Source organism: Lissotriton vulgaris, chromosome 10, assembly GCF_964263255.1.
Source record: "Lissotriton vulgaris chromosome 10, aLisVul1.2, whole genome shotgun sequence".
NCBI classification, from domain to species: domain Eukaryota; kingdom Metazoa; phylum Chordata; class Amphibia; order Caudata; family Salamandridae; genus Lissotriton; species Lissotriton vulgaris.
The window spans coordinates 159629474-159654151 of record NC_141698.1 but is presented as its reverse complement, the minus strand read 5'-3'; the positions used below and the strand labels follow the sequence as shown (position 1 = coordinate 159654151).

Genomic DNA, 24678 nt, shown 5'->3' with positions numbered 1-24678 from the left:
CTGTGTGTGTGTGTCTGGCTCTGTGTGTGTGTGTCTGGCTCTGTGTGTGTGTGTCTGGCTCTGTGTGTGTGTGTCTGGCTCTGTGTGTGTGTGTCTGGCTCTGTGTGTGTGTGTCTGGCTCTGTGTGTGTGTGTCTGGCTCTGTGTGTGTGTGTCTGGCTCTGTGTGTGTGTGTCTGGCTCTGTGTGTGTGTGTCTGGCTGTGTGTGTGTGTCTGGCTCTGTGTGTGTGTGTCTGGCTCTGTGTGTGTGTGTCTGGCTCTGTGTGTGTGTGTCTGGCTCTGTGTGTGTGTGTCTGGCTCTGTGTGTGTGTGTCTGGCTCTGTGTGTGTGTGTCTGGCTCTGTGTGTGTGTGTCCGACTGCGTGTGTGTGTGTGTGTGTGTGTGTGTATTTGTGTGTGGGGCTCTGTGTGTGAGCAATGCCAATAGCTCTAACTTTTCCAAAGGCGAAACCATTGCATTGTAAATGCTTGTTAGTTACTGTGAAGCCAGGAATCAGATCCTCTTCAAAGATTCTGGCGTACGCCTATCAGGTACAACAACTGGGATCTTAGGAAAGCTAAGTGCCCACAGGCAGCATAGCAGCAGCAGCAGCCACTAGGGACCAGCCATATATCTGAAAATATTGCCACTGCTTCGAACTCGATCACTCAAAGACCAAGTTCTTTAGATGCTGCCTATGCACCTTAACTATACATGCAGCTGTGGGGATGAGGCTGCACACTGAAGAAATCTAAACAGACAGCTGGAGTGTGGTGTCTAGGGCCTCTTATCACGGTGTAAACTTAAGGCTACACAATCTTTCACACCATCTCTTTCAATGTCAAAGTGTATTACCTGTTGTCCCAGAGACAAGTGTGGTGTATTTCCTCACCAAATTGTCCATTTAATCGCATGCACTAAAGTACATCATTCAAAAATTTCTACGGGGCTTAGGTAACTAGGGTTATTATCACATGGATTTCTTAATGATGAATCTCACTCGAGATTACAATTGTATGCCACATACTACTACAGTCACTGACGGTCTTACCACAAATTGAGAGAGCAGAACAAAGTAACAGTCAAAAACGAAACAAACAAAATTCAAGTGACAGGTAGTCTACACAGACATTTTGCTGTACCTCAATTTCCTGAAGCTGTTCCTGGTTAGTACTGAACATCTGCTGAAGAGATTCTTCCAATTCAGTGTTCCGATCCAACAACGTCTTCCCAAGCTCAGCAGCAAGTTGGAGATCTGAAGCAAGAAAGTTGTACTACTGAGGATATGATGCATGAATATTCTCCTACAACCATCGATCAAACACAGCAACGAAATAAAGTAAATCATGATACAAACAGTGACAGTAGACTGCAGCACTATTTGTTAACAAATATTTTCTTCTAAAGGAAGTTCCACTTGTTACAAGAGTCACTCTTCTGGTTTAATACCAAGCGAGAGGAGGAGTCCAGGCTAGTGCCATATTTGAAGCTCCACCACCTAGTCTACATGGGAAAGTTAGACACACTAACACGGAGTTTGCACCCCATGCTTCCCAAATAAGGCAAGCACAGAAAATGCTGGGACAAAATCTGTGGGAAATATTGTTAGCCATTTCTTCTCATTTCCAAAAGTACAAAAAGGTAGCGTGGTGGGATGGTAGACTAGACAATCGGAGCCTCACTGCTGACCGGAAGATGGAAGCTGCTTGGTCTGGTGACATGTCAGTTTGGTAGATCCCTGGAGCTTTTCACCCCAACACTCTACTACGAGACTGCTGCCCTTATTATTCATTTGCAATTTTTGTATGCTTTGTTCTTCCTGTCAAACATTTACTCAAGTCAGATGCATGCAACTCCATATCATTCTGCACTGAAAATAGAAGCCTGGTAATACCAAATCACCACTCACAGTAGTTGCGGCTATGCATCATGCAGTACTTTTATTTTAGCGCTATGATTACAGCACATTGGATAGCAGGCCAGAACTTTGATCATAGAACTGAGCTACTCCTCTTAATACAAATGACCCCCCTCCCTCCAGGTTTTACCTTCTTCCACGGTTTACAAAAGGAGACAATCCACTGAATGTACTCTAACATTACTGAGCAATAGTATTTGAAAAGAGGCCTTTTTGTATACTGGGGGGTTGAAATGCTTCTTTGGAACAAAAGAAATCTGAAGTGGGAGATTCAAGCTTATATCTATCGATAAGGATTTCTTTGAGCAAAATACATATTAGCTCTTTACTTTTCCTTAGCAACAGGCAGGAGTGTTAAAGTTTTAACACCAGTCTGTGAACAAAAATATTTAAAATGATAGCAATGCAAATCTGTGAATATCCTCGGGTCTTAAAGGCTGGCACAACCTTAGATTCGGGCATGAGCAATTCTACTTCATGATCTGCAGGGCTGCTTAAGACCCCCCTGTTATCATTCGCTTGATTTATTTTCTTTCTTGATGTGGGACATACCCAGCAATGTTCCATGCCATATACTGGTTCAGTCCATTACAGCCTCTTCACATTCTGTACAATCTGTTAAAATTACAAGCTATTACATGCAACATCAAAGAAATCATTAATTTGAGACTATAAGAAACCCGCAGAATAAACCTGCTGGTGCAATAGAAAAAGGGAACATGTTGGAAAGTCTGAATAGGAGAGTCTGTTGACAGAGGGGGGCAACAAGCTGGGTTTCAATTATTTGAGGTTGCCTGGAAGAGAGTTCCAGGAGGTGGTGGCTGTCCCTGAAAAAAATGGTGTTAAGGAAGGGAGGTTCTAAATCAGCCTTTTGAGATAGTCTTACTTTATAAACCATTTTTGCTACAAGAGTTTGAGTAGGGGCTTGAGGTAAGAGAGTCTCTCAAGGTGTAGGGCAGTGTAATACTTCCCAGTTTGAACATAGCTCTTGCCTCAGCAGTAAGGCAATGTAATCTACAGAGAGGACTGGGGAGCAGAGACGCAATGGTTGACTGTACTGTTTCAATGAGGATACATGTCATGCTGTGGCATAGAAGGTGGGTTTTAATGGACTGAGGGAGGCTTGTGGGACACCCAACAGGAGTGTATTGCCAAAGTCCAGACTCAATATTATCAGTGGGTCTGCAGTATGTCAGAATTTGAAGGTGTCTAAAGAGGTTTCATTTTCTTTGGGGGTTGCAGGTGGAAGTTAGCTGCTTTTGAGATTCTATATAGATGAGGTACCATAGGCAGTGAAGTATCGGAATCGAATAAAGAATCTTAACATTAGTTCCTGGTACAGAGTAGTGAGTACGAGGTGATCTCCCTAGAAGACGGGAGGTTAGGAAAGGCAGTTGAAAAATCAACTAGAGGGGGGAATGATACAGGAAAGAATGGTATGCATTATTTAAAGAACCACACAGATCTAAAGCCTGAGATCCCCATGCAAACCTTTCAGGACAGAGATAGTTTTAGGCCCTTATAAGTAACAGACCTGTGCACAGCAGCGATGTGATGAAAAGCAATATGTTCAGCATAAATACAAAGGTGACATTGCATGTTAAAGGTCAGGAAATGTCTTGAGGTTAGCTTGTTGACCTGCCGCACAAAAATTAGATCATATCTTCCTCCAGACTCAGGACTCTGGACAGAAAATCAGGGACTAGCACAAATGTTACAGAAATAGGTCACCAACATCCTATCTGCTAGAAAAACGAGCAGAGGTGCGTCAACAACATTAGAGCCGGTTTCCTTTCTAGATGTGCTGCAGGCATACAAATACCTCTTGATTAAGCACGAACACAGGATGGAACACTAGATGTGCATCCTGCATCAGGATAGGAGGACACACATTCCCGCTCCTGCTGAAAACCACACTTCACATTAAAACGGCTAGATGGCTTGGAGAAAGAAACCACATGCAAAAGATCAGATACGCTTGGCCCAATCATCATTGACCAAAATATAATAATGCACGTGCTGTTAGACAAATGTATCTTTAATGTCATTTAAATTCCAAGAACAGAAACTCCCTGTCAGTCATGCGAAGTGAGGTCCATACGTCCCTCATGCTACATCTGCTGACGCAAATGAAGAACTTGCAACCTTTTCTGTTGCGGTTTTAGGGTACAGATAGGGCTGTTTTTTTTTTTTTAAGTTGTACTTGGGACATCCGATTCCAGTGTCTTTTGGATCTGGCTGATTTCTCCAGCTTTCTTAATGCATTAAACCCATACTGCTTTGTCAACTTGCTTGTTGGCGCTTGTTAAACAGATTTTCCTCCATAAACAGATTTTCCTCCAACATTCCTTACAAAGTTTAGGATCAAAACTTTTGAATTTGAGTGAGAACAGTATCAGCTCTGCTTGTTGTGGTAAGCATGTTTCTGCTGTTTGGTGTGCAGAGCAAACATTTGAGCATGAGGTGCTCTTCAACAGCGGCATACGATGGATTCTTAACTGGGCACTTTCAGACTTTTCGTGCAGGAGCATATAACGGAGGGTTACAGAGTTGGAATGGAATTGGGAGGTGGTTGAACGAAATAGATTTCCACTAATAGTGAGCATTCAATATGCAATGGGCTGGCAATGATGAGGTTAAGGCTTTTTATCCGTGTGTGTTGAACATATGGAATATTGATGGAGTCTGCATAACTCAAAGAAAGGTTCCAGAGATTTAAAAGATCTGCCGTTGTTGTTAACCCCGTCAATATCAATGTCTCCCTGGAAGGTGTTAATCAGGGACAGCATGAGATTCGCTAAATAGGAGACTGGGTAATGCATTTAGATGGGCATCCAGAAGCTTAACAGACATGGATGCGACTGATCCCTGAATCAGACTTCAATTGTCTGTAAGAAATGTAGAAATACTTACTCCTGCTAGACAGAGGGAAACCATAAATAGTGAAAAATGTATCTAGTTAAGAGGACCAAGTGAAAGACCAGAGAAAAGGTATAGCAAAAGACAGAATCCATATATGGTTAAGGAATTCTGTACAAACGTATATGTCAAATGGTATTACACAACAAGACTAAAATATATGAACCTGAATTGACCGTTGGGGTGAGGGTGACACTATCCGAATCTGATGGAGTTATTCACAGCCAAGACATTTCTGGTCACAGGTCACACTGGGCCTTTTAATACCAAATTATATGATGCATACATTTCTTAGGACATGTAACTCTTCTGTCAGCTAAGTCACGATAATATCAACATAAATAAGACCAAGACCTGCAGCAACATAAGAGCAGTGTCTTTTAGTAATCTGGCAGTGTGAATATGAGCATCTTACACGACCGAGCAAGACTCTTAGAAAGTAGGATGGATACTACTCTCCAGTTACGTGCACAGAAACAAGTAACTGGCATCCAAGAACTTATTAAACTGAATAAGTGCCGGTTGCCAAAACCACAGAGTTGAAATGATCAAAGTGCCTTTTGCAAATCTGGTGGGCAGAGTGGGGTGGGGGTGGCATGCTTTGATTATTCAAACTCCATTATGTTCATAAGTATTTTTTGTCCAGCTCAATAACTTTCAATTAAAAGTTGCAGGTGAAATAAGATATAAAGTTAAGCCCGAAGTTATTGCCAACGTTTGTTTTTGTCTTGGATAGTGCAAACAGCAAGTTACATTGCCTGTTGGAATTTGATGCATGCTCCAATCTGTCACCTATTTGGGAAGTGACGTGCTATTTCTGCATTCCCGTGCAAAATGTCGATACCTTTTACAGATCTGCAGTGCTGAAAGTGTTTCTATCTAAGGGACTGGAGCAGGGCGTTCGAGAACTGGCTCTTAGGCAAAAACATATCCCTTGGCCACAGACCCCAAACATTATTACGGGACCATAAAAATATGGGAGGTATCAGGGGGCGGGAAAGGTGGGATGTATGGAAATGTTTTACTTACATGCAGCATTAGATTGTTTTTAGTTTTAGGAGTGCATTTAAATAGGAAATGTTGTTTGAGTTAACAAAATATTAAATCAGGCGTCAACGAGTAACTTTTGAGCTTTTGGTAGCTCTCTCCAGCTACCTGTAGGTAGCTACCCCTGTGTACAGCCCTGCCTAATAAATTGGAAGTTTTTGCTAGGTTAAATAAATGTATGCATACAAAAATTGAAGTGTGGATTTAAGATGAAAATGTGTATTTTTTTCAGGACTTATGAGGTGGTATTTCGGGTGATGTATTACTAATAACTTGGTGCCAGGGGCGATGCAGCAATGGCAGTTATGCATTACCCATGAAGTGGTATTCCACACTGAACAGGCTTTTTTTTTTAACATTACTGCTACCAACCGTACAGAGGTAAACACTGCTGATAATGTTGCATGTGATTGGCACTAATGTAATCTTCTCTGATGTAGCCAGTATTAAAACTCTAATAATAACAGCAGCTCGGGTGGCTTTCACCGAGCATGAGTAGCTCTTATCATAAAAAAAAGGTTGAAGACCATTGATATAAATGAAGCAATACAAGCAGAGTTAATCTATGACTAACATAAGAAGATCACCCACGTCGCATTCCTCTAGGGGCACCGCTGCCACCTTCAAGAGAAAATTATGGTGTAAATAGAGGCTTCCTAATGCCTTGTGCTTGACGAATACTATCTCTGCGTGCACCATGTGTAAGAACATCAGCAAAAGTAGGCAACGTGTGTTGGTCACAGTTTAAAATGGAGAAAAAAAATGTGATGGAAATACATGAGGAAATATTTTAAAGAATTGGTAACATGTGGGGCAGCGTTTGCATGGCCGCTAAGCTCACCTGTGCCAGTAAGAAGACGAGCAACCATAAGCAAACCAGAGTTGGGCAATGACGCACCTTTCTATTATGCTTAACCCCTTCACTGCTAGGCCCTCGTGCTAAGCCTTTTTTTTTTTTTAGCTATTTGAGGTAGTTCGAGCTTAGGGCCCCTGTAACTTTTTGTCCACCGAAGGTATTCAGGCCAAATATGTGTCCTTTTCCAACAACATCTTGAGGATTAAAAAAGGTATGCAGGATATGTGGATCCCGGGGAGCTATACATTACTGAAAAGTAGATACAATTCTAAATTCCGGAAGGGGTCATATTTGTAGATCCTTCAAAGTTTTTCTATAGAAACTAACAATTGAAATAAAAACATTGAAATTTAGTTGGAAAGTACAGCCATTTGTGCCAACGTTTTCATCTGTAACTTCTTTTAAGTATGGCAGATTTTACACCTGGTGTGGGCGTGCCCTGAACAGAGACAGTTCTGGACAATGGTGGCTGGGAATGTGCACACAACCACAGGTCTTCCTAAAAGAGATAAGCCACTTCAATGTCTGCTTACCCACATACGCATACCCCAAAAATGGGAAAATACCATATAAACTCCTTCAGCTTATGTTGGTCCTGGCTAGACGCGGAGTAGCCATAAATTGGATGGTGCAGAGATGGTGTAATAACCGACTTTTCCGACCCTTTTTAGAAGGAGGATGATGGAGGATGACTCCAGCCTATTACCCTTATAGTATAGGGATTAGGACTATAAGTAGGACCTATCCATAAGGCACAGTAGTGCATTTTCGTACCCCTTTCCTTAGATTAGGGCTTATAAGCTAAAGCTAGGGGATAGATATATAAGTATTAGTGATGATCCGTCCTTTTGTAAGAGTATTAGTACATTTTCTATGGAGCCATGCATATTTTGGGCCTTGCAGGCCTTAAACGGGACAGACTCCATCTTGCCCTCTGCCTGGTAGCTGGAGAGGCTTTTCTAGGTTAAATGTAATGTTTTAGTTTCAAGGTGTTGTTCGCTTGGAGAGAACCGGTTCAGGCTGGCCCTTATCGAAAGACTGTATTTTTCTCCACTCCGAAGACACAACTTCAGGCCGGCCGGCTGGGAACGTGTCCTTGGTACGGGGAGGTACAAGAATTTGGTGGGCGGCAGGTTACTGGCCGTAACTTTCCATGAAGGGACAGCTTCGATATTAGTGAAAGTGTTAGGCACTGAGTCAGTCAGTTCGTAGGCGGCAGCTAGCCGTTAGCATCTATGCCCTTAATTATTTCTGCGGCAGACAATCGCCATTTTGAAGTCTGAGAAAAGATTCTAAACCGAGACTCTCTGAGAACAAGAGAGAGAGAGAGAGAGACGGTAGCTAATAACGAGCAAGGTTCCAGTGACTTGGAGGGAAGCAGAGGAGGTTGAGCCTAGCGGTGCAGACGTGTACTTGTGACGGCTGAGGTGGACCCCCGAGACGAGCCAAGACACAGAGAGAGACGAGACGAGAACCTAGATGACTGCCGAGTCCAAACTTCATATTAACCAGGTGATATCTGCCCCTTCCCTTGCGAAGCGCGCACCTTAACCTCTACTTTTTCTTTGCAGCATATATACGTATAGATATATATATATATATATCGTGTAGTATTGTGTTTATTTCTTTTACTGTAATAAATGCCCCCATTTTTGGTGAACCGACATGTGCCTTGTATTCTTGTTCGATCATAGTAATCTAGTTCTCCTAGTCAGACGTTGTTTGCATGAACGGATGTGAATCCCGGTCAGGTAAGGAGTGACTGAATAAGTAGGGAGGCAGGGAACAGTTGATGTCAAGAACAGGAGGCACATATTATGATTCGAACACTATACTAATTTCCATTGCCGTAGTTTTACCCTGAATAGATAACTACAGATTTCATCCCTGAGGATTCATAGGAAAGTGATCGTCGTTGGTACACGGCGTTAATGAGAGCACCTAAGGATAGGTGTGTAGGTCTGCCGGATTGTAGACCGTGTGTAAATGAGAGCGCCGGAGGGATACGGTGCGGAGGCCTGCCAGATTGTAGGCCGTGTGTAAGTGAGAGCACCCAAGATTGAGGGGTGTGTAGGTCTGCTGGATTGCAGACCGGGTATAAAGGAGAGCACTGGGACTGCAGGCCCACGTGTGTAGACGCGCCGGATCGCGTGTCAAGTGAATAAAGTGCGAAATGGTACATTATCAGACCTGCCCCAGGGTAGACTAGTCTGGGCTTATGTGGCCGCGAGACTAATAGGTGTGAATAGGATATTGTAGAACCAATGCTTGTTTATTGCTATTTTCCCCATCCTTAGGTACGAGATGTTATACATATGCCTATATCCATTGTAAATATGTTCTAAGGAGGGAGTTGTTTACATTCCGGCTGGATTAGAGGGGCTCCTAGGAGCGGATTCCATCTGGTCCAAAAATCTGGTCGGTACAGATGGCCAGATTTAGCAACATGGCTTAGAGATGTCAGGGAATGGGCACTAGCTGAGGAAACACGTGAAATTAAAACACAAAGATGAGGGGTTACAGGCAGACCTCACAGAATGGAGAGAATTGTGCAGCTCTGCTCTTGTATAAGGGAAGGGAGGGTCTGAGCGGAGTGATACTACAACCAGCGGGACTGAAACAGGCTAAATTGAAAGTCGGGGGGGGGGGGGGGATGGGGGGGATGGGCAATGCCGATTGATAAAACGAGTGCTTACCCCAATGTTTACTGTCCACTATGATGTACTGTATAATTCGCTCCTCTTGGTTACCCATGTTATTGATTCAAAGACTTCTCACCCGACAACATTGAGATTCTATTTAAAGTGCCTACGAACTATTGTATGCTGTAATGTTGATTTTTTTTCCCATTACAACTAAATGGAAAAAGAATGGCAGATGTTTCAACGCAATATACAGTTATGTCTGCTGGACCCTCCTGGTTGCAGGCATGTATAGGTCTTGTAGGTTCACCAAGACCCTGAGATACCCAGAGCCAATAACTGAGCTGCGTCTTGCAATGGGTTTTCATTGTGTACCTGGTATACAACAATTCATTTGGTAAAATATAGAGAGTGAAAAATAGGTACCAAGGAATACTATATATTTCCGAAATGGGAACAAAATATAGAGTTTAGAATCAGTGGTTATTTGCACATCTCCCAAATTGTGGGTAGCCATACAAGCATGTAAATTAGAGAACATGTTTCAAAATGACTTCTTTTTATACACATTGTCTTACATTTGTGTGGGTAGGCCTAGTACCTGCGGCAGGAAATGACCTAAATCATACTGTCAAGACATAAAAATTAAATCGATTACAAGACCTTGTTTTGCGAGGGAGTCACCTGCGTTTTTGTTCCGGGCTTGGCAGCCATCTAGGGAAACCAACCAATGCCAGATATTTGTTAACTAGACACCCGGGGGAGTCCAGGGAGGTGTGACTTGCTTGGATCCCCTCAACGTTTTCCTACCCAGAATCCCCTGCAAACATCAGATTTAGCTAGGGAAAAAAAAATTGTGGGATCACCGGGCTGACAAAAATTTACTACAACTCAGGTCTCCCGATAAAAATGGCACCTCACTTGTGTGGGTGGGCCAAGTACCTGCAATCGTCAACAGCTCAAAACGTATTGTGGAGACATCAAAATTATCTATTACAAATTGACCCGTCTTTGCAAGGGAGGGGGGGGAACCTGCGTTTTTGGGCTTGGGCTCGGCAGCCATCTAGTGGAACTTACCAAACACGCTCATTTCTGAATGGGTGACTGTGCTCTGCGGAAAAGACACATCACAGATTTAACCCTTTTAGCCCGGGATATGGTCACATACCTTTGTAACGGCTGCATAGTAACAAAGCAGCTTGGCATATACACCCTATACGCATTTGGGTATTGTTATAGGCAATGTATTATCATTATTGTGGGAGGTCCATTGTAAGTAACTCAAAGCCACATTTCTTGCGCCTTATGGCCATCCGTACTCTAATCACTTGTAGAGATGAGCCAAGTACTAAAGTAGGTTTATGTTTATTATTGTAACATTTCCTAAGTATTACCATCATGAAACCGGTCACTAGCACCAGATTGTGTTTAAAGAGATCCTGTTCATAAAGCTTCCAAAGCCGGCAGGAAGTGAGATTAACGGATCTTATGTTGCAACTGCGCTTAAAGGTCGAATTTAGTGTCTATGTGTAATCACGGCTGTTATTGCCAGTAAACTGATATGTCTGCATTTTGCAACTGCAGCAAGTATACAAGGAAAACCCGATCGTGTTTTTTGCACTAGCATATTGTGTATCATACTACCCAAAGGATAATTTATTATCATTTTATTAAACAATTTTTATTGCTTTTCCCAAACAATCAAAGAAGGGGTTTTGGTTACATACCCCTGACATGTAGCAAAATCACAGTGCAAATCAGGTTATGTATGGCATCACTTAATACCGTAAGATATCCAAATCAACTAGTAAGGCACTACATACTGTCATAACGTCAGTTATTTACAACCAGTAACAGTTCACAACTCTAACTAGCCCTCCACCCTTCCCTTCCCTCTCACCCCCAGGTGTGTCATTTAAGTGCAGGGTGTAATAAGCCATTGTATCCGATATCTCAGTGGGGCGAATAAGTTGTATGAGAGGCTACTGTTCCTGGGAGTTACCTAGCATGCATGGTGTGCTCCCCTGCTATGCGCGAGGCCTCAGATCAGTGGAATCTTAGAGCTGCTTATGTGTTAGTCCATATCTGCCCCAGGCTAGTCTACAAGTGGTCATCCCCTTCGTCTGGAGATTCAAGCACCACTATGAGCGCTTGCCAAGCTCTCGCCCGGTCCAGGGCCTTTTTACTCCCAGTTCTCTTCGCTATTTGTAACCTAACCGCTCCCTCACATTCCGCCCACTTTAGGAATTCTGCCTTCAACTTTGCCATGCTAGGGCCCTGCTTTGCCTTCCAATATGTGGGGATGTTGCGTTTTGCCAAGAGCAGACCCAGATCAATACATTTACTAGTAATTTTGGTTTTGGACGGGTGGAGAAACCATTGCAAGATACAATAAGCCATGGTTGGATCTAGGTCCCTGTCCGCGAGGGCTGATAATACGGTCGCTATCTCCTCACAGTAACTGTCTAGGAACGGGCAACCCCATAACATAGGTTTAAAATCCACGCTATATGAGTTACATCTCGGGCAGGCCGGCGATTGGTCCAGGAAGTATGCAAGTAGTTTTGCTGGGGTGAGGTAAGCTCTATGTAGGATATGGAAATATACTAGCGGAAACCTTGCATTTCTTGTGCTCTTCCAGGCTCTCTCCACTGTTTCCCCCCACGCCTTATCAGAGATGTCTTTCCCGATATCAGTTTCCCATTTGTGCTTCAGGACAGTCAGGGGGAGTAAGGATTCCAGCGTCATGCGCAGATAAAGACATGTCACTGCTTTAAAAGTGCCTGCCACTAGCACTACATATTGGCAGTCCATGGAAGTTGGAGGTTCTGAAAGTCACCCAAAGGATAATTTATGGCCTTACAAAGTAGTGTAAAAAGGAAGGCAATAGCTGGTTTGAGATGGACAACTCTTCCTTCGTGCAAGGCATTTTGCTTTCCTAAGCGAATAGGCCAAATGAGCCGTCGCCAGAGAGCTCCTGACAGTGTCGTCTGAATAGGTCTTTGCCTAGAAAGACCATTTAAAACGAATTCCGTTGAACACTGCAAAAGCCCCAGTAAACATAGATTTGACGGACACTGACAGGCCGCCAGGTGGGACTGGAAGATGTGAATTTTTAAAAAGAGATGCACAGTAGGTTTTGATGTAGGTGTTGAGTCGACAACGGCTGGTCATATGCATTTGTTTTTTATTCCTCTCTGCTGGACACCATATAATTTGTTGCTGTGTCCATACCTCAGAGAGAGCAAACATGAATCACATCCACATTAAATGATAACCAGATTCAGTGGAGACCAACAATGATTTTAAAAGCATTGATGCAACCCAAAAACACCTGGTTCCAAACATTTAACTTGGCAAACTAATTTACAATCAGCCAGAAAGTATTTTTGGTAAATTATGCAAGGAACTAAGAAAGACAAGCACTGGCAATGCTAATAGGTCTGCCTTTAAAGGAATGTTGTATGGTAATGTGAAGCATTATGAGTAAATAGCATATGAATGGATATGTATGTGTGTGGAAGCACCTAACTGTAGAATAACATTGATTAAGGTTCAAAAGGTACGGTGACATTTGCACTTTCAAGTCAGACCTAAACATTACTCTAGGGTAATAACTGCCCTCCTTCCATCTGTGCTACTGTCAGAGAAAACCCCTATACATTATCTAGTTATCTAATACACTTTAACAGTGTTGCAAAGTCATGCACTTGACCCTGAAAGTTCAAGCTCAGGCAGCTAAAATGATCAAAGCTGTAAGGCAGGCAAGCACTTTTTCTGTGAAAGTATGACACTTCTGCCTAATGCAAACATGTAATCCTGGCTTCCAACATTTAGGCAGAGCCAACGTCCCTCTAGTGATTCGTCAAGCCAGACCATAAAAAAATAATCCTAGAATTTAGTGCTGTTAAGGAGCCATCCATCTCTTCAGATCGTCAATAAATACATTGGCATGCTACCTTGATCTCAATATAATGAGGGGGTCATGACAACTTCTCAAACCCAGTCGGCTCTTTGGACTGCTATTAAAGCATGCCTCTGTTCAGAATTTACCAGGAATCTGGATTCTCCCTAGAAGAGAGGGAGCCAGCAGTCCACTGGGAAGGATTAAATGTAACCTGCCTTGATAGTACATTGCGTGACATTTGAAGTCATTCAAGTTGGTCTGTGCAGGTATAATTCTATTTAGTTCAATAAGAAAATGTTAATAGTGTGCAACAGCATTTATCATGCCCAATGTGTGCATTGCACTGAATGATGATCAAAAACATCCCACTTGAAAGGGTAGTACTTTTGTCAGCACCTTCGACCTTGTGCATGGAAGTAAACAGACTAAAATAATTACACTGGCAATTGAAAGAGAGGGAGACTTTTGGGCACAAGGAATTCATGTTGCTTCATGCTTTTTAAGGAACTCAAGAACATTCTCAAAAGTGTAAGATAAAAGTTCCTACGATAGACAACAGGGGGGAATCTATGCTCGAGAACATATGAAGGAAACTCAAGGTATTAGCATCAGGATTAAGAAAGTGGGTGTGGGTGCCGCTGGCATAGATATTACAAAGGAAAGATTCCTAGAAGTTCATAATTGAGCAATTATCACAATCATAGAGAAAGATGTCAAGGCAGAAAGACAATGGTAAGGCGGTGAATGTTAAAGCAGTGAATTTTTAGAGCCCAGTCTTCTCATCACTCCGAGAACAAGTGAGGCCAAGGTCAAATAGTTATCAGCGGGACCAATTCCCTATTATATGAAATGGGAGCACATGTAGAGCTTGGACTACCTACTAGAGGCTCAGAGTTGTCTACATACATCAAGGTATTAGAATTATTGAAATGAGGGATTCCAAGTGAAGAGTTACGTTTACAGGTGGTGTCCAAGACAAGTGATCTCATATTCAGAGGAAATTCAGTGTTCATTTTTCTTGAGCTGAGCAGAGAAGTTTTTGCAAGCAGACAAAGCTGTTAATCCATCCGGAAGAAGTTAAAAGTCCTTATTATGTCAATCGATTTGCCCAACTGCCCTTACACCTTTAGAAGATAAATGAATAAAAGCAAAACAAGACACCAACACCACTGAGAATAGTTTTTTTGCAAAATGTCGTTTTTTTCTAGTAGATAGAAGCATTAGATGTAAGGGAGTTCAAAAGGGTGACAACCTCATCTCTGAGCACACAGCTTATGTCTTGCTTGACAAAAATGGGATGATAAGCAGGCCTTGAGAGAATATTTTGAAGAAAAATAAAGTGGACTTTGTTGTCACACACTTAAGCATTTTCTGAATAGATGGAACTTTTATTTGTCTGTGCCTTTTAGAAAACAGCAAACAATAAAATAAAAGTTTAAATTAAAAAAAGGTTATTTTCAATCATGTGTTGCAAATTCATTATTCATAGCGGTCATTAGAATACCCCCACATGATGCTTTACTGTTTAAACACATCCCACAGAGCATGCTCTCAGACCACAATGAAACTTGCCCCAACTCAAGCTTCAAAATTTCCATATAAAATTAGAAGATGCAATTTCACTTAATTATCAGCGAACAGCAGAAGATTATGAATATAACTTCTTAGAGTGAACATATGGAACATTTTTCTTCTGTCATTATACTTTTCTTATGCGTAAAGTTAAAAAGATCACCAGATGGATTAATACTACTGTCTAACAGAGATTGCGCTTCAATATCAAATACAAAGTTGATTGGTGGAGGGCAGAATCAAATCGCGCAATAAAACTGCCTTAGCTAGAGGGGGCCATGAGGATCATCACAAAGTTATTAGACTTCTTTTGGAGAGTCTTGTGAATCAAGTGTGTGGACAGAAAGCACGGAGGAATTTCCCAGGTAAATGGCATCCCCTATAGAATATTCTACCCATAAACAATATATACAAAAACTGAATATGAGTAAATCCCTGGAAAGAGCGACAGAGCCGTAGAAGCACACTTCAATCTGCAGTCTCAGATTTCCCAAACTAAGAAGAAAGGTGGTGAGAGGAGCAAGAAAAAACTATACTATTTCCAGGAACTGATGCCTGAAGCGGACTCCAGAAACTGCGCTGGAATGACTTGAGGAAGGAGGTTTAAAGGAGAAGACAAGAGAGAACACGGTCAAAACATACAGCACTAGGGAATGAAGAAGCAATGCAGACTACAACTGGGACAATGTCAGAAGTGAAATTGCTCTTCCATTATGTCTCTGCTGCTCACTATTGAGTTGATGAAACAGCAATTACCCAAAAGGACAGAGACATCAGCAGTTGGCCTTAGACGAAAATAAGCAAACTGCCCAACAGCACAGAGAGCCATTACAAACCACATTGAGAGACCAGGCTTCTCTTACTTCCACCCGTCAGCAAATTCAGGACATGTTCATTGTAAGACTTTGATCTGACTACGAATATATGAGTTCATCCTAATGTCACTAGTTTAAGCTTTCAAAAAAACTAACCAGGTTGAAAACTTTTGCTATTGTTTCATGAACTTTAAAAAGGGTTGCACAAACCCTACTTAGCCATCTGAATGTTGGGGGCAATATACAGCCTGCCCATTAGCAGAGAATTGCAAGCGGCCCGTCAAGTTATCAATCCCACAAGAACTACTTATTACTCAGAAATGAAGAAAACTAATTTAGAGAGAAATAGATGGGATTTTGGGCCTGGTTATTCTTAGCAGTTCTGGCCGTAGAGTGTAGTATGGGGAAGCCTTGTTTTGTTATATTGAATATTTAGGGAAGATGTTCTGCACACCCTTCAATTCAAGTATAGAAAGGGTTGTGGAAAAGGTTAACTTAAAACGTTCCTTGATGCTCTACCCCAAATTACTCCGAATTGAATCACTCAAGTGTTCATTCCCGTAGGTAAAACTACGAACAATACTTTGATAATACACAGAATTGGCACATTAAATGTGGCACACTGGCTTTTATACTGCACTGTCAGTCTTGTAATAGTATCAACCTCTTGAAGAACTCTTCTGTATTAGCAATTAGTAGGTCAATCCTTAGCCTGGGAAGGGAAGTGATTTAGTGACCGGGTTGCCCAATGTGGTATCGACCTAAGAAGCCTTAATCATGGAGATAAATGCACTGAGGTTTAAGCCTCCGACCTGCTGGAGCTCAATAAGGCTGGGCTCGTATCTTGTTGCTAATCCCAAGTGTGCCACTGAACCACAAAGTGGAATCCTGGTCAAATCTTTTACCTTACTTTGGCGTATCTGCCAAAATTGGAACAGCTTGAACACTAGCTAAACATCTTCTATCAGTATAATGAATAAACAAAACTGGCAGACCAAAAGCTGCTTTAAATGCTTCAATAGAATGAGCAAATTGTAAAGGAGGCACAGTTTATGCACAATGTGCATACTGGCACTAAACAAACCCTAGGATATTTACAAAAAAATTAAGTAACATACTCATAAGCGTTTCATCAGCTCTTATTTCTTTGAGGTGTCGTCCCTGGATTATATGGAAAATGGGGGTTAAGCATGAAGCCCGAATAATGGCTCTTTCCCAGCATTACTGAGCTTTCAAAAGTTTTATTCTATTGGGAAGTGTGATTGTCGTTTGGTTAAACACTTGGACGTGATCTGGTCAGGGGACTAAATTGGTGACTGCTGTCTGACCTATAAAATCAGACCCTGGTGCCCAAACCGACCTTGTTGTTTGAACCTGGGCAAAATCAGCGAAGCTCACTACACCTCAGTTCTTAAAACAGGAAGAGCTTCTGTGTTAAAAATAACAACTAAACATTTAAATGAGTAGTTGTTGGAAGACAAACTTCTGAGAGCAAGCAATATGCCTCAGGTCTGCTATTAAAAGAAATTACACTATACATAGTTACTATATTATCGCTAAGTACACAAGACTGAAAAAGCATCATATTTTTACATGTGCCTTAAAAGCAACTGTCAAGCTGTGGCATTGAATCGAAATTTGCCTAGCTAGTGTGACGGTAAGTTTCAATTCTATTAAGGACACGGAGGCTCGGATTATGATTTTCTTTCTCTGCCATTTATTAAAATACAAAACGCACAGCAGCCCAAGAAAAGCTCTTATTGTAACAAACATCATCGGTTTCAAGAAAAAACTTGTGAAAAACCACCAAATAATATCAATATAGTGCAAATGTCTCAGACTTTAACTACAAGTCCCAGCACTCCAACTTGTAAGGACCCGAGGGTAGTCCTTTCACAGTGTCCATTATCCCTAGGTAGGAAGTCCCCTCTCTCTGTCCTTCCTCTTTCTTCGCGAATTACGCTTCATCTTTACTGGTCCTGCTTGGCACCCTCATTACCTAGTGAAAAAACACATCCACGTCAGTGTTGTACAACCAGATGCAGGTCAGCAATATAAGCATGGACAACAGCAAGCATGAATTCAACAGCACCAAAAACTGCAAACCTACGTACTTACTGACATACGGGTGGGACGCCACTTGTGGACGATCTGGGTGGGATAATCCTCGCCTCCGTGTCCTTAATAGAATTGAAACTTACCGTCACACTAGCTAGGCAAATTTCGATTCTATGGCAGGACCGGAGGCTCGGATTATGCTAGTTTAAAGCTTACTCACCACCAAATGGGCAATGTCCACCACTGGCTTGAAGTAAAACTTCTTAAAAGTGGACTCTTAAGACCAATCCGCTGCACGCATCAAGTCTTCCAAACGTGCACCCACTGCGAACGCCTTAGAGGCCATGGCCCCTCTGGCGGAATGAGCCCCAAAACGTTTAGTATCGATGCCTGCTTCCTGCATGACCCAGCGCACCCACCTGGCAATGGTGGGGGAAGAGACTGCATGGTGTGGCTTTCGCAAGGCAATTAACAACTGCAGTTCGCCCGGAGGGAGTAGATCCCAAGTCATGTCTTCATACGCTTTCAAACAGTGCACAACACACAATTTTGGAACATACGCAAAAGCAGGGTAGGTAATAGTTCTGGAGCCAGATTTCGTACGGCAGCCAACCGTAAAGGTGACGCCCTCAGGCGAAAACACCCGTGCGGACACATCCAAAGCTTGAACATCTGATACTCTGCGGCACAACACCAAGCAGAAGAGCATGGCCAATTTGGCCGAAAGCTCCTTTAAAGACAAGTACCTATTAGCCTGCCAGGATAGAAACAAGTTCAACACCACATTCACGTCCCAGAGGACGGAGTAACGAGGTTCCGGCGGCAAGGACAACCGGATACCGCGTAAGAGCCTGCACACATAAGGATGTTCACCCACTGGGGAACCGTCCACCGGCAGGTGCGCAGCATAAATCGCTGAACGCATGGCATTAATTGTGCGATAAGCCAAACCCGCCGTAGCCAATTCCGCTAGAAAGTTCAGGATGCGAACCACTCCGGCGACCAAGGGATCCAGACCTTGTTGAAGACACCAACGCACCCACTTAGTCCAAGCGGATTTGTAGCGTTTTGACATACTGGGAGCCCAGGCTTTGGACAAAAGTCCCTCAGCCGGTCGCGAAAGCCCTGGGAGCGACCAGCGTCCCCTGAAAGCCTCCATACCATGAGGTGGAGAGAACCCTGCATGAGGAGGTGATGGGGTTCCTGATCTGGACTGAGAAGCAGGTGAGGAAACTGGGGGAGTAGGATTGGAGAATCCCAAGAAAGTTCCAGTAGAACTGGAAACAACACTTGAGACCTCCAGAACGGTGTCACTAGGACCAGTTCCCCTTTTTGACGGCGAAGCTGAGCCGCCGTTCACGTTATCATGGAGAAGGGAGGAAACGCATAAGGAGACTCCCGACTCCAGTCTTGAAGAAACGCGTCCGTGGCTTCCGCCACCGGATCCGGCCTCCAACTGAAGAACCTCGGAAGTTGGTGGTCCAACCGCGAGGCAAAGAGGTCGATCGAGAAAGGACCCCAGAGGTTGTTCAACCATTGAAAAACCGGAACATCCAGCTTCCACTGACTGAAATCTCGCAGATATCTGGAGTGCCAGTCCGCCACCTGATTGGACTGGCCCGGTAAGTACTCTGCCTGTACTGACGCATGATTGTCCAGGCAATAGGTCCAAAACTCCTTCGCTAAATTCGCTAGCGCACGGGACTGAGAACCTCCCAAATGGTTCACATACCGCACGGCTGAAACGTTGTCCATCTTCAACAGGACGCACGACTGCACCGTATCCTTGGTCCAGCAACGAACAGCAAAGGACCCCGCCAAGAGTTCCAGACAGTTGATGTGCAACTTCTGCTCCTCTGGCGACCAGGCGCCGCCTGTGGAAAACTCTCCGCAGCGTGCGCCCCAACCAGCCCTGCTGGCATTGGACTCTATAACCAAATCCGGGACCGACCCAAAAATCACCCGACCATTCCAGGCTTCCATGTGTGAAAGCCACCACATCATCTCCTCCTTCACCTCTTCTGAGAGAGGAACCATTTGATCGTAAGACAAACCTCTGCGCAAGTGAAAGACTTTGAGGCGTTGGAGGGCCCTGTAATGTAGTGGCCCTGGATGGAAGAGGACAAAAGGCCCACCACTCTGGCGATCTGCCTCAAAGTAGTGTGGGATCTCCCCACAGTCTGCCGCAACACATGCCGGATCTTGGACAATTTGCGGGCTGGAAGACTGAGGTTGGACTCGACAGTCTATGATGAAACCCAGGAACTCTATCCGTTGAGAGGGAATCAGAACCGACTTGGTCTCGTTGATAACGAACCCCAGCTTCTGCAAAAGCGACACAGACAGCTGCAGTTGCATTCGCAGCCTCTGAGGACATTGGTCTAAAAGCAAAATGCCGTCCAAGTAGACGATTAGTCGAATGCCTTGACCGCGCAAAAACTCTATCACCGGGTGCAACACCTTCGTGAAGCACCACGGAGCGGAAGACAGGCCGAAAGGAAGGGCCATGAATTCGAACACCTGACCCTTCCAGACAAACTGTAGGAAACGACGGTGCGGGGGATGAATCGGAACCACCAGATAGGCGTCCTTTAAATCCAACCGCACCAGCCAGTCCCGTAAGAGAAGAATGTCACGCTAAAGATGGATCCTCTCCATCTTGAAGTGGCGATACACCAGCCACCCATTGAACTCTTTGAGATTGATGACTGGGCGACGGCCGCCGCCGGGCTTGTCCACCAGAAAGAGGTTGCTGATTAACCCCGAGGGATGACGTGTTGAACGACGAACGGCCCCTTTGCGAAGCAAGTCCGCGACCTCTTCGTCTATCAACAACGCTTCGGACTCCGAGAACACCATTGGAGGAGGGCCACTTACCTGAAAAGGCTGATCGTAGAATTCTATATGGAAACCGCGGACGGTTTGCAAAACCCACGCGTCCGCTGTGAGAAGTGCCCACTCCCCCCAGAAGGCCGCTAACCGGCCGCCAACACGAACCTGGTCCGCAGGAATTACACTCACCGGTAGCGGAGTGGTTTCCGGCGCCTTTCCTGAAGCCGCGACCTCCAAAGCGCTGTCCTCTGGTGGGATAGAAGTTTGTATAGTTGGCAGATGTATTATACTGCCCTCGTCCGGAGCCTTGCCCTCTGTTGCCGGCATTCTGCCCTGTACGGCCGGTCGCACGGCCCCTGCTGCGACCAGCCCCGGAGGAAAAACGCTGTTGGAAAACACGTTTAATGCTGGATTGAGCTTTGTCCAGCGAGGTAAAAGTGGATACGAATTTGCCCAATTCTTTAATGAAGGGCTCGCCAAAGAGACCACCTTGGGCGACAGCCCCCGCCTCCGAAGAGGCCAGGTCCCCTAGCTTCGGGTCCAGCTTAATTAAAAAGGATCGTCTGCGTTCTGTGGAAAGGGCGCAGTTGGCGTTACCCAAGAAAATAATCATCCTTTGCGCCCAATTAGACAGCACCTCAGGGGAAATGGTCGCACCCGTGACCTTTGCTTCCTCCGCCATATCTAATATTTTAGTGATCGGACCCACCGCGTCCAACAACTTATCTTGGCAGGACCGCCAAGAACGGTCTATGCCCTTGCGCGGGTCCTTCATGAATTTCGCCAAAAATGTCGCCATCTTGGCATCAAGGTCTGGAGTCATGGCCACTTTGCCTTCTAAAGATGGTCTAGGGCATTCCCCCCGTAAACAACCTCTGGCCTCCTTTTCCAGTGGTTTGCGAAGCCTGCTCGCCACGAACTTGGCTACCTTGTCGCCCGGGGCCCACGCTGCTGACCACGGATGAATAATTTCATCCGGGTCCAGCATGCCTGAGCTATCCCGAGGCAACTCCGCAACCGAGCCCGAAGGACGCCAGGAACGCTCCGACTCATCATCCTCATCGGAATCTGGGGAATCCCTGTCAGGGGAAGAAGGTGCAACCTCCGAAGGCGTCACCGGGGCAGAGGCAGCGGGCTTCTCCCCGGGGGGTGCGGTAGCCTTAGCGAAGAATGCGTCCCTAGGACGCTCAAAGGCGCCCTTGTCCACCCCTTGGGCACACTCCGATGGCCCTTCCCTGCAAGGTTTCTTTGGGGCTGGGGGACCCTCCCCTGAAGGGCCTGGGAGATCAGCGCGAGCCAACTTGGCGCATTCTTCCACAATGCGCGCTGAAAGGCGGTCCTCCATAGAGCCAACCACCTCAGTCACACACCTGTAAATAGAACTATCAACCACCTGATAGAACTCGTCATCATTCAGGTAAGAATGGGATTCCTCATAGTATTCATCCTCCATGATGAAAGCTACTCTGATAGACAACCCCGACTACGTGACCTAAAGACACCTAAAGGCCTCTCCAACACTGCCCCAGCAACGTGGGGGTCAAGAAGTATTCAAACAGCCCGAAGGACTGCACAGCTTTTGGGCGTCAGGAACTGACCACAATTAGAGCGTACTCAGACCCCTCACAGCGCGCTGACCCACCACAAGGGACCAGGTCTGCCCCCCCACAGCGCGCTACCACACCAGGGGCTAAGGAGTGCTCAAACCGGCACCACCGGCAGAAACGCGGTAAAACCGCAATACAGACCCTCAACAGGGCGTAGGAGTGAAGAAAATCACTAAAGCAGGGCTACAGACCCGGACAAAACCGGGTGTCACTGAGGGGGCACGAGGGCAAGGCTCCGCGTTCGTTGGATTCCTCAGCGCGGCTCCTCTGAGGAGAAAACCGCGCTGAAGACCAACGAGACGCCGCAGTGCCCTCTAGCGGCCGATACATGCCGCGTAACAACGGGAATATAGGTCGCGAAAGGAGCGGAAACCTCTCCCGCGACACTCTTGGGGCTCTGCAAAGAAAAAGCCGCCACAGCGCTTACACAGACCCCGAAAGAATAGCCAAGAAAACCCCAAATGCGAGGTAAATACCACTAGAAACCCAAGAGCAAAGACAAAACACTTAACTGGCTGCGGGAGCAGCGAATAAAGAGGAAGGACAGAGAGAGGGGACTTCCTATCTAGGGATAATGGACACTGTGAAAGGACTACCCTCGGGTCCTTACAAGTTGGAGTGCTGGGACTTGTAGTTAAAGTCTGAGACATTTGCACTATATTGATATTATTTGGTGGTTTTTCACAAGTTTTTTCTTGAAACCGATGAGGTTTGTTCCAATAAGAGCTTTTCTTGGGCTGCTGTGCGTTTTGTATTTTAATAAATGGCAGAGAAAGAAAAGCATAATCCGAGCCTCCGGTCCTGCCATAGAATAAAAAGTCCCTCAGGGACCCAGGGACTCCCAGATAGTCATTGACTTTGGGCTGAATGGAGGCCCCCTGATGTGTTTGGGGACCCTGAAGGGGTTTGTGTTACACAGTGATTGACAACAAGAGTTGAAAAGCTGACCTCATCCAAGCTTTTAAAGTCCATGATCTTTTGACAATGTGTAATAATTATAGTTGAAGCCAAGGTATGATGAGTAAGTAGGTTTATTAGATCTTCAGTACAGGATTACAGAAGGATCAGGTCTTAAGTACTGGAATATAGAAAGCCCCATCAGGAGCAGCTCCCTTGCTGCTCAGCCCAATCTCTCAACTGACATCCATCCACTAGGCATCCACCACATTTTATATTACATCACACATACCAACATTCCACTATTCATCCACACTGGCTGTGCAGCAAGGCGGGGAAGGTACATAGCACCCAAACCAAGATACCACACAATGGCAGAGATAAACCCCTTCTCACAGGATTCCTTTTCATGCAGTGAGAAATATCAATGCATCTTTTTTGGCAGTGGAATAGTAAACTTTTTAATAAAAAAGGATTAGCGTGAGAGTTGCGGCACACTGGGAAACACATTTTTATAACAACTTAAACTGACATATCACAATACTTTTTAGGACAAAACTTTGTAACTCTTGACGTCTGGAACTGTACCTGGTCTCCTATTGTGAACATTTACATTGTGTCAAATAAGCTTGAACTCATAGACAGGCTTACACAGCACTTTATACCACAGTAGGCAGAAAGCATGTACTGAATCCAAACAACGGTGTATTTGTCACAATCAATGTACAATCAGACCTATGACTGTTCATTAGTGGCATCAAATTTACAACAACAAAGGTACATTTGTATGGTAAATGAACACCATAACCTCTACAGCAGTCAACTAAACGTGGATAAGGGGAAGAACTTTAACTATTCGTGAAAATGCAGAACACACATTGGAAAATAAAGTTTCAACTAGAATTAAGGGTGTATGGGGTACTCACAAACATGTTTCATAAATGCATTAAAGAATCATTTAAAGGTTTGTTTAAAAATCTCATGTGTAAAAAGCTACAACCCGATTTGTATTTCCTAGCAGCAGCATGTTTAACCACATAACTTGTCCTATCTGGACAGTTTCCAAAAAAAGCATTTGCAATAGCTTTGTACATTCCGTGCATACTTGAGTTATACGTAAATACAGAACTAATTTAAATTCCTTTTTGAAAAATGTCTCAATTAGTTTTGCCATTTTAAAAACACAAGTTGATACAAATGAGCTGTTGGAGCCTCGTATATCTGACATTTTTTTAAAGTCCATATGTGTGCTTACAGCAGTTTATTAGACTGCCTAGTCAGTCAATCAAAATCCTTTTATTTGGTTTATATGAAAGCAAACCATACAGGCACAATTAAAAACTGACTGACTGCCCATCCTATACAAACATTACAAAGAATCACTAACTACAACGGGAAGAAATAACAGACAAATCAATTACTGAACAATTCGTTAAAAAAAGTGCAACACCTCAAAGTAATCGAAAGAGTTAAGAGCATAATATTTCCATAACTAAATTAATACAGAAGAAATTCTTTAAATAATTGGACACAACACCTGCCATAAACCAAATACCTCAGACAAGTGCACAGTCAAATTTGAGAGTTCTCTCCACTTTGGACCACCATTAAGCCAGATTTCAATGGTAAC

At 44.2% G+C, this 24678-nt stretch overlaps 1 protein-coding gene across 1 annotated transcript in view; it reads right to left on the bottom strand.

The window, feature by feature from the left end:
- Window positions 1-24678, bottom strand: part of CDR2 (cerebellar degeneration related protein 2) — a 136774-nt gene that overhangs the window by 108535 nt on the left and 3561 nt on the right. The window contains exon 2 of the mRNA XM_086940763.1: window positions 1121-1233. Coding sequence (XP_086796889.1) covers window positions 1121-1233 — 113 coding nt within the window. The remainder of the gene's footprint in view (window positions 1-1120; window positions 1234-24678) is intronic.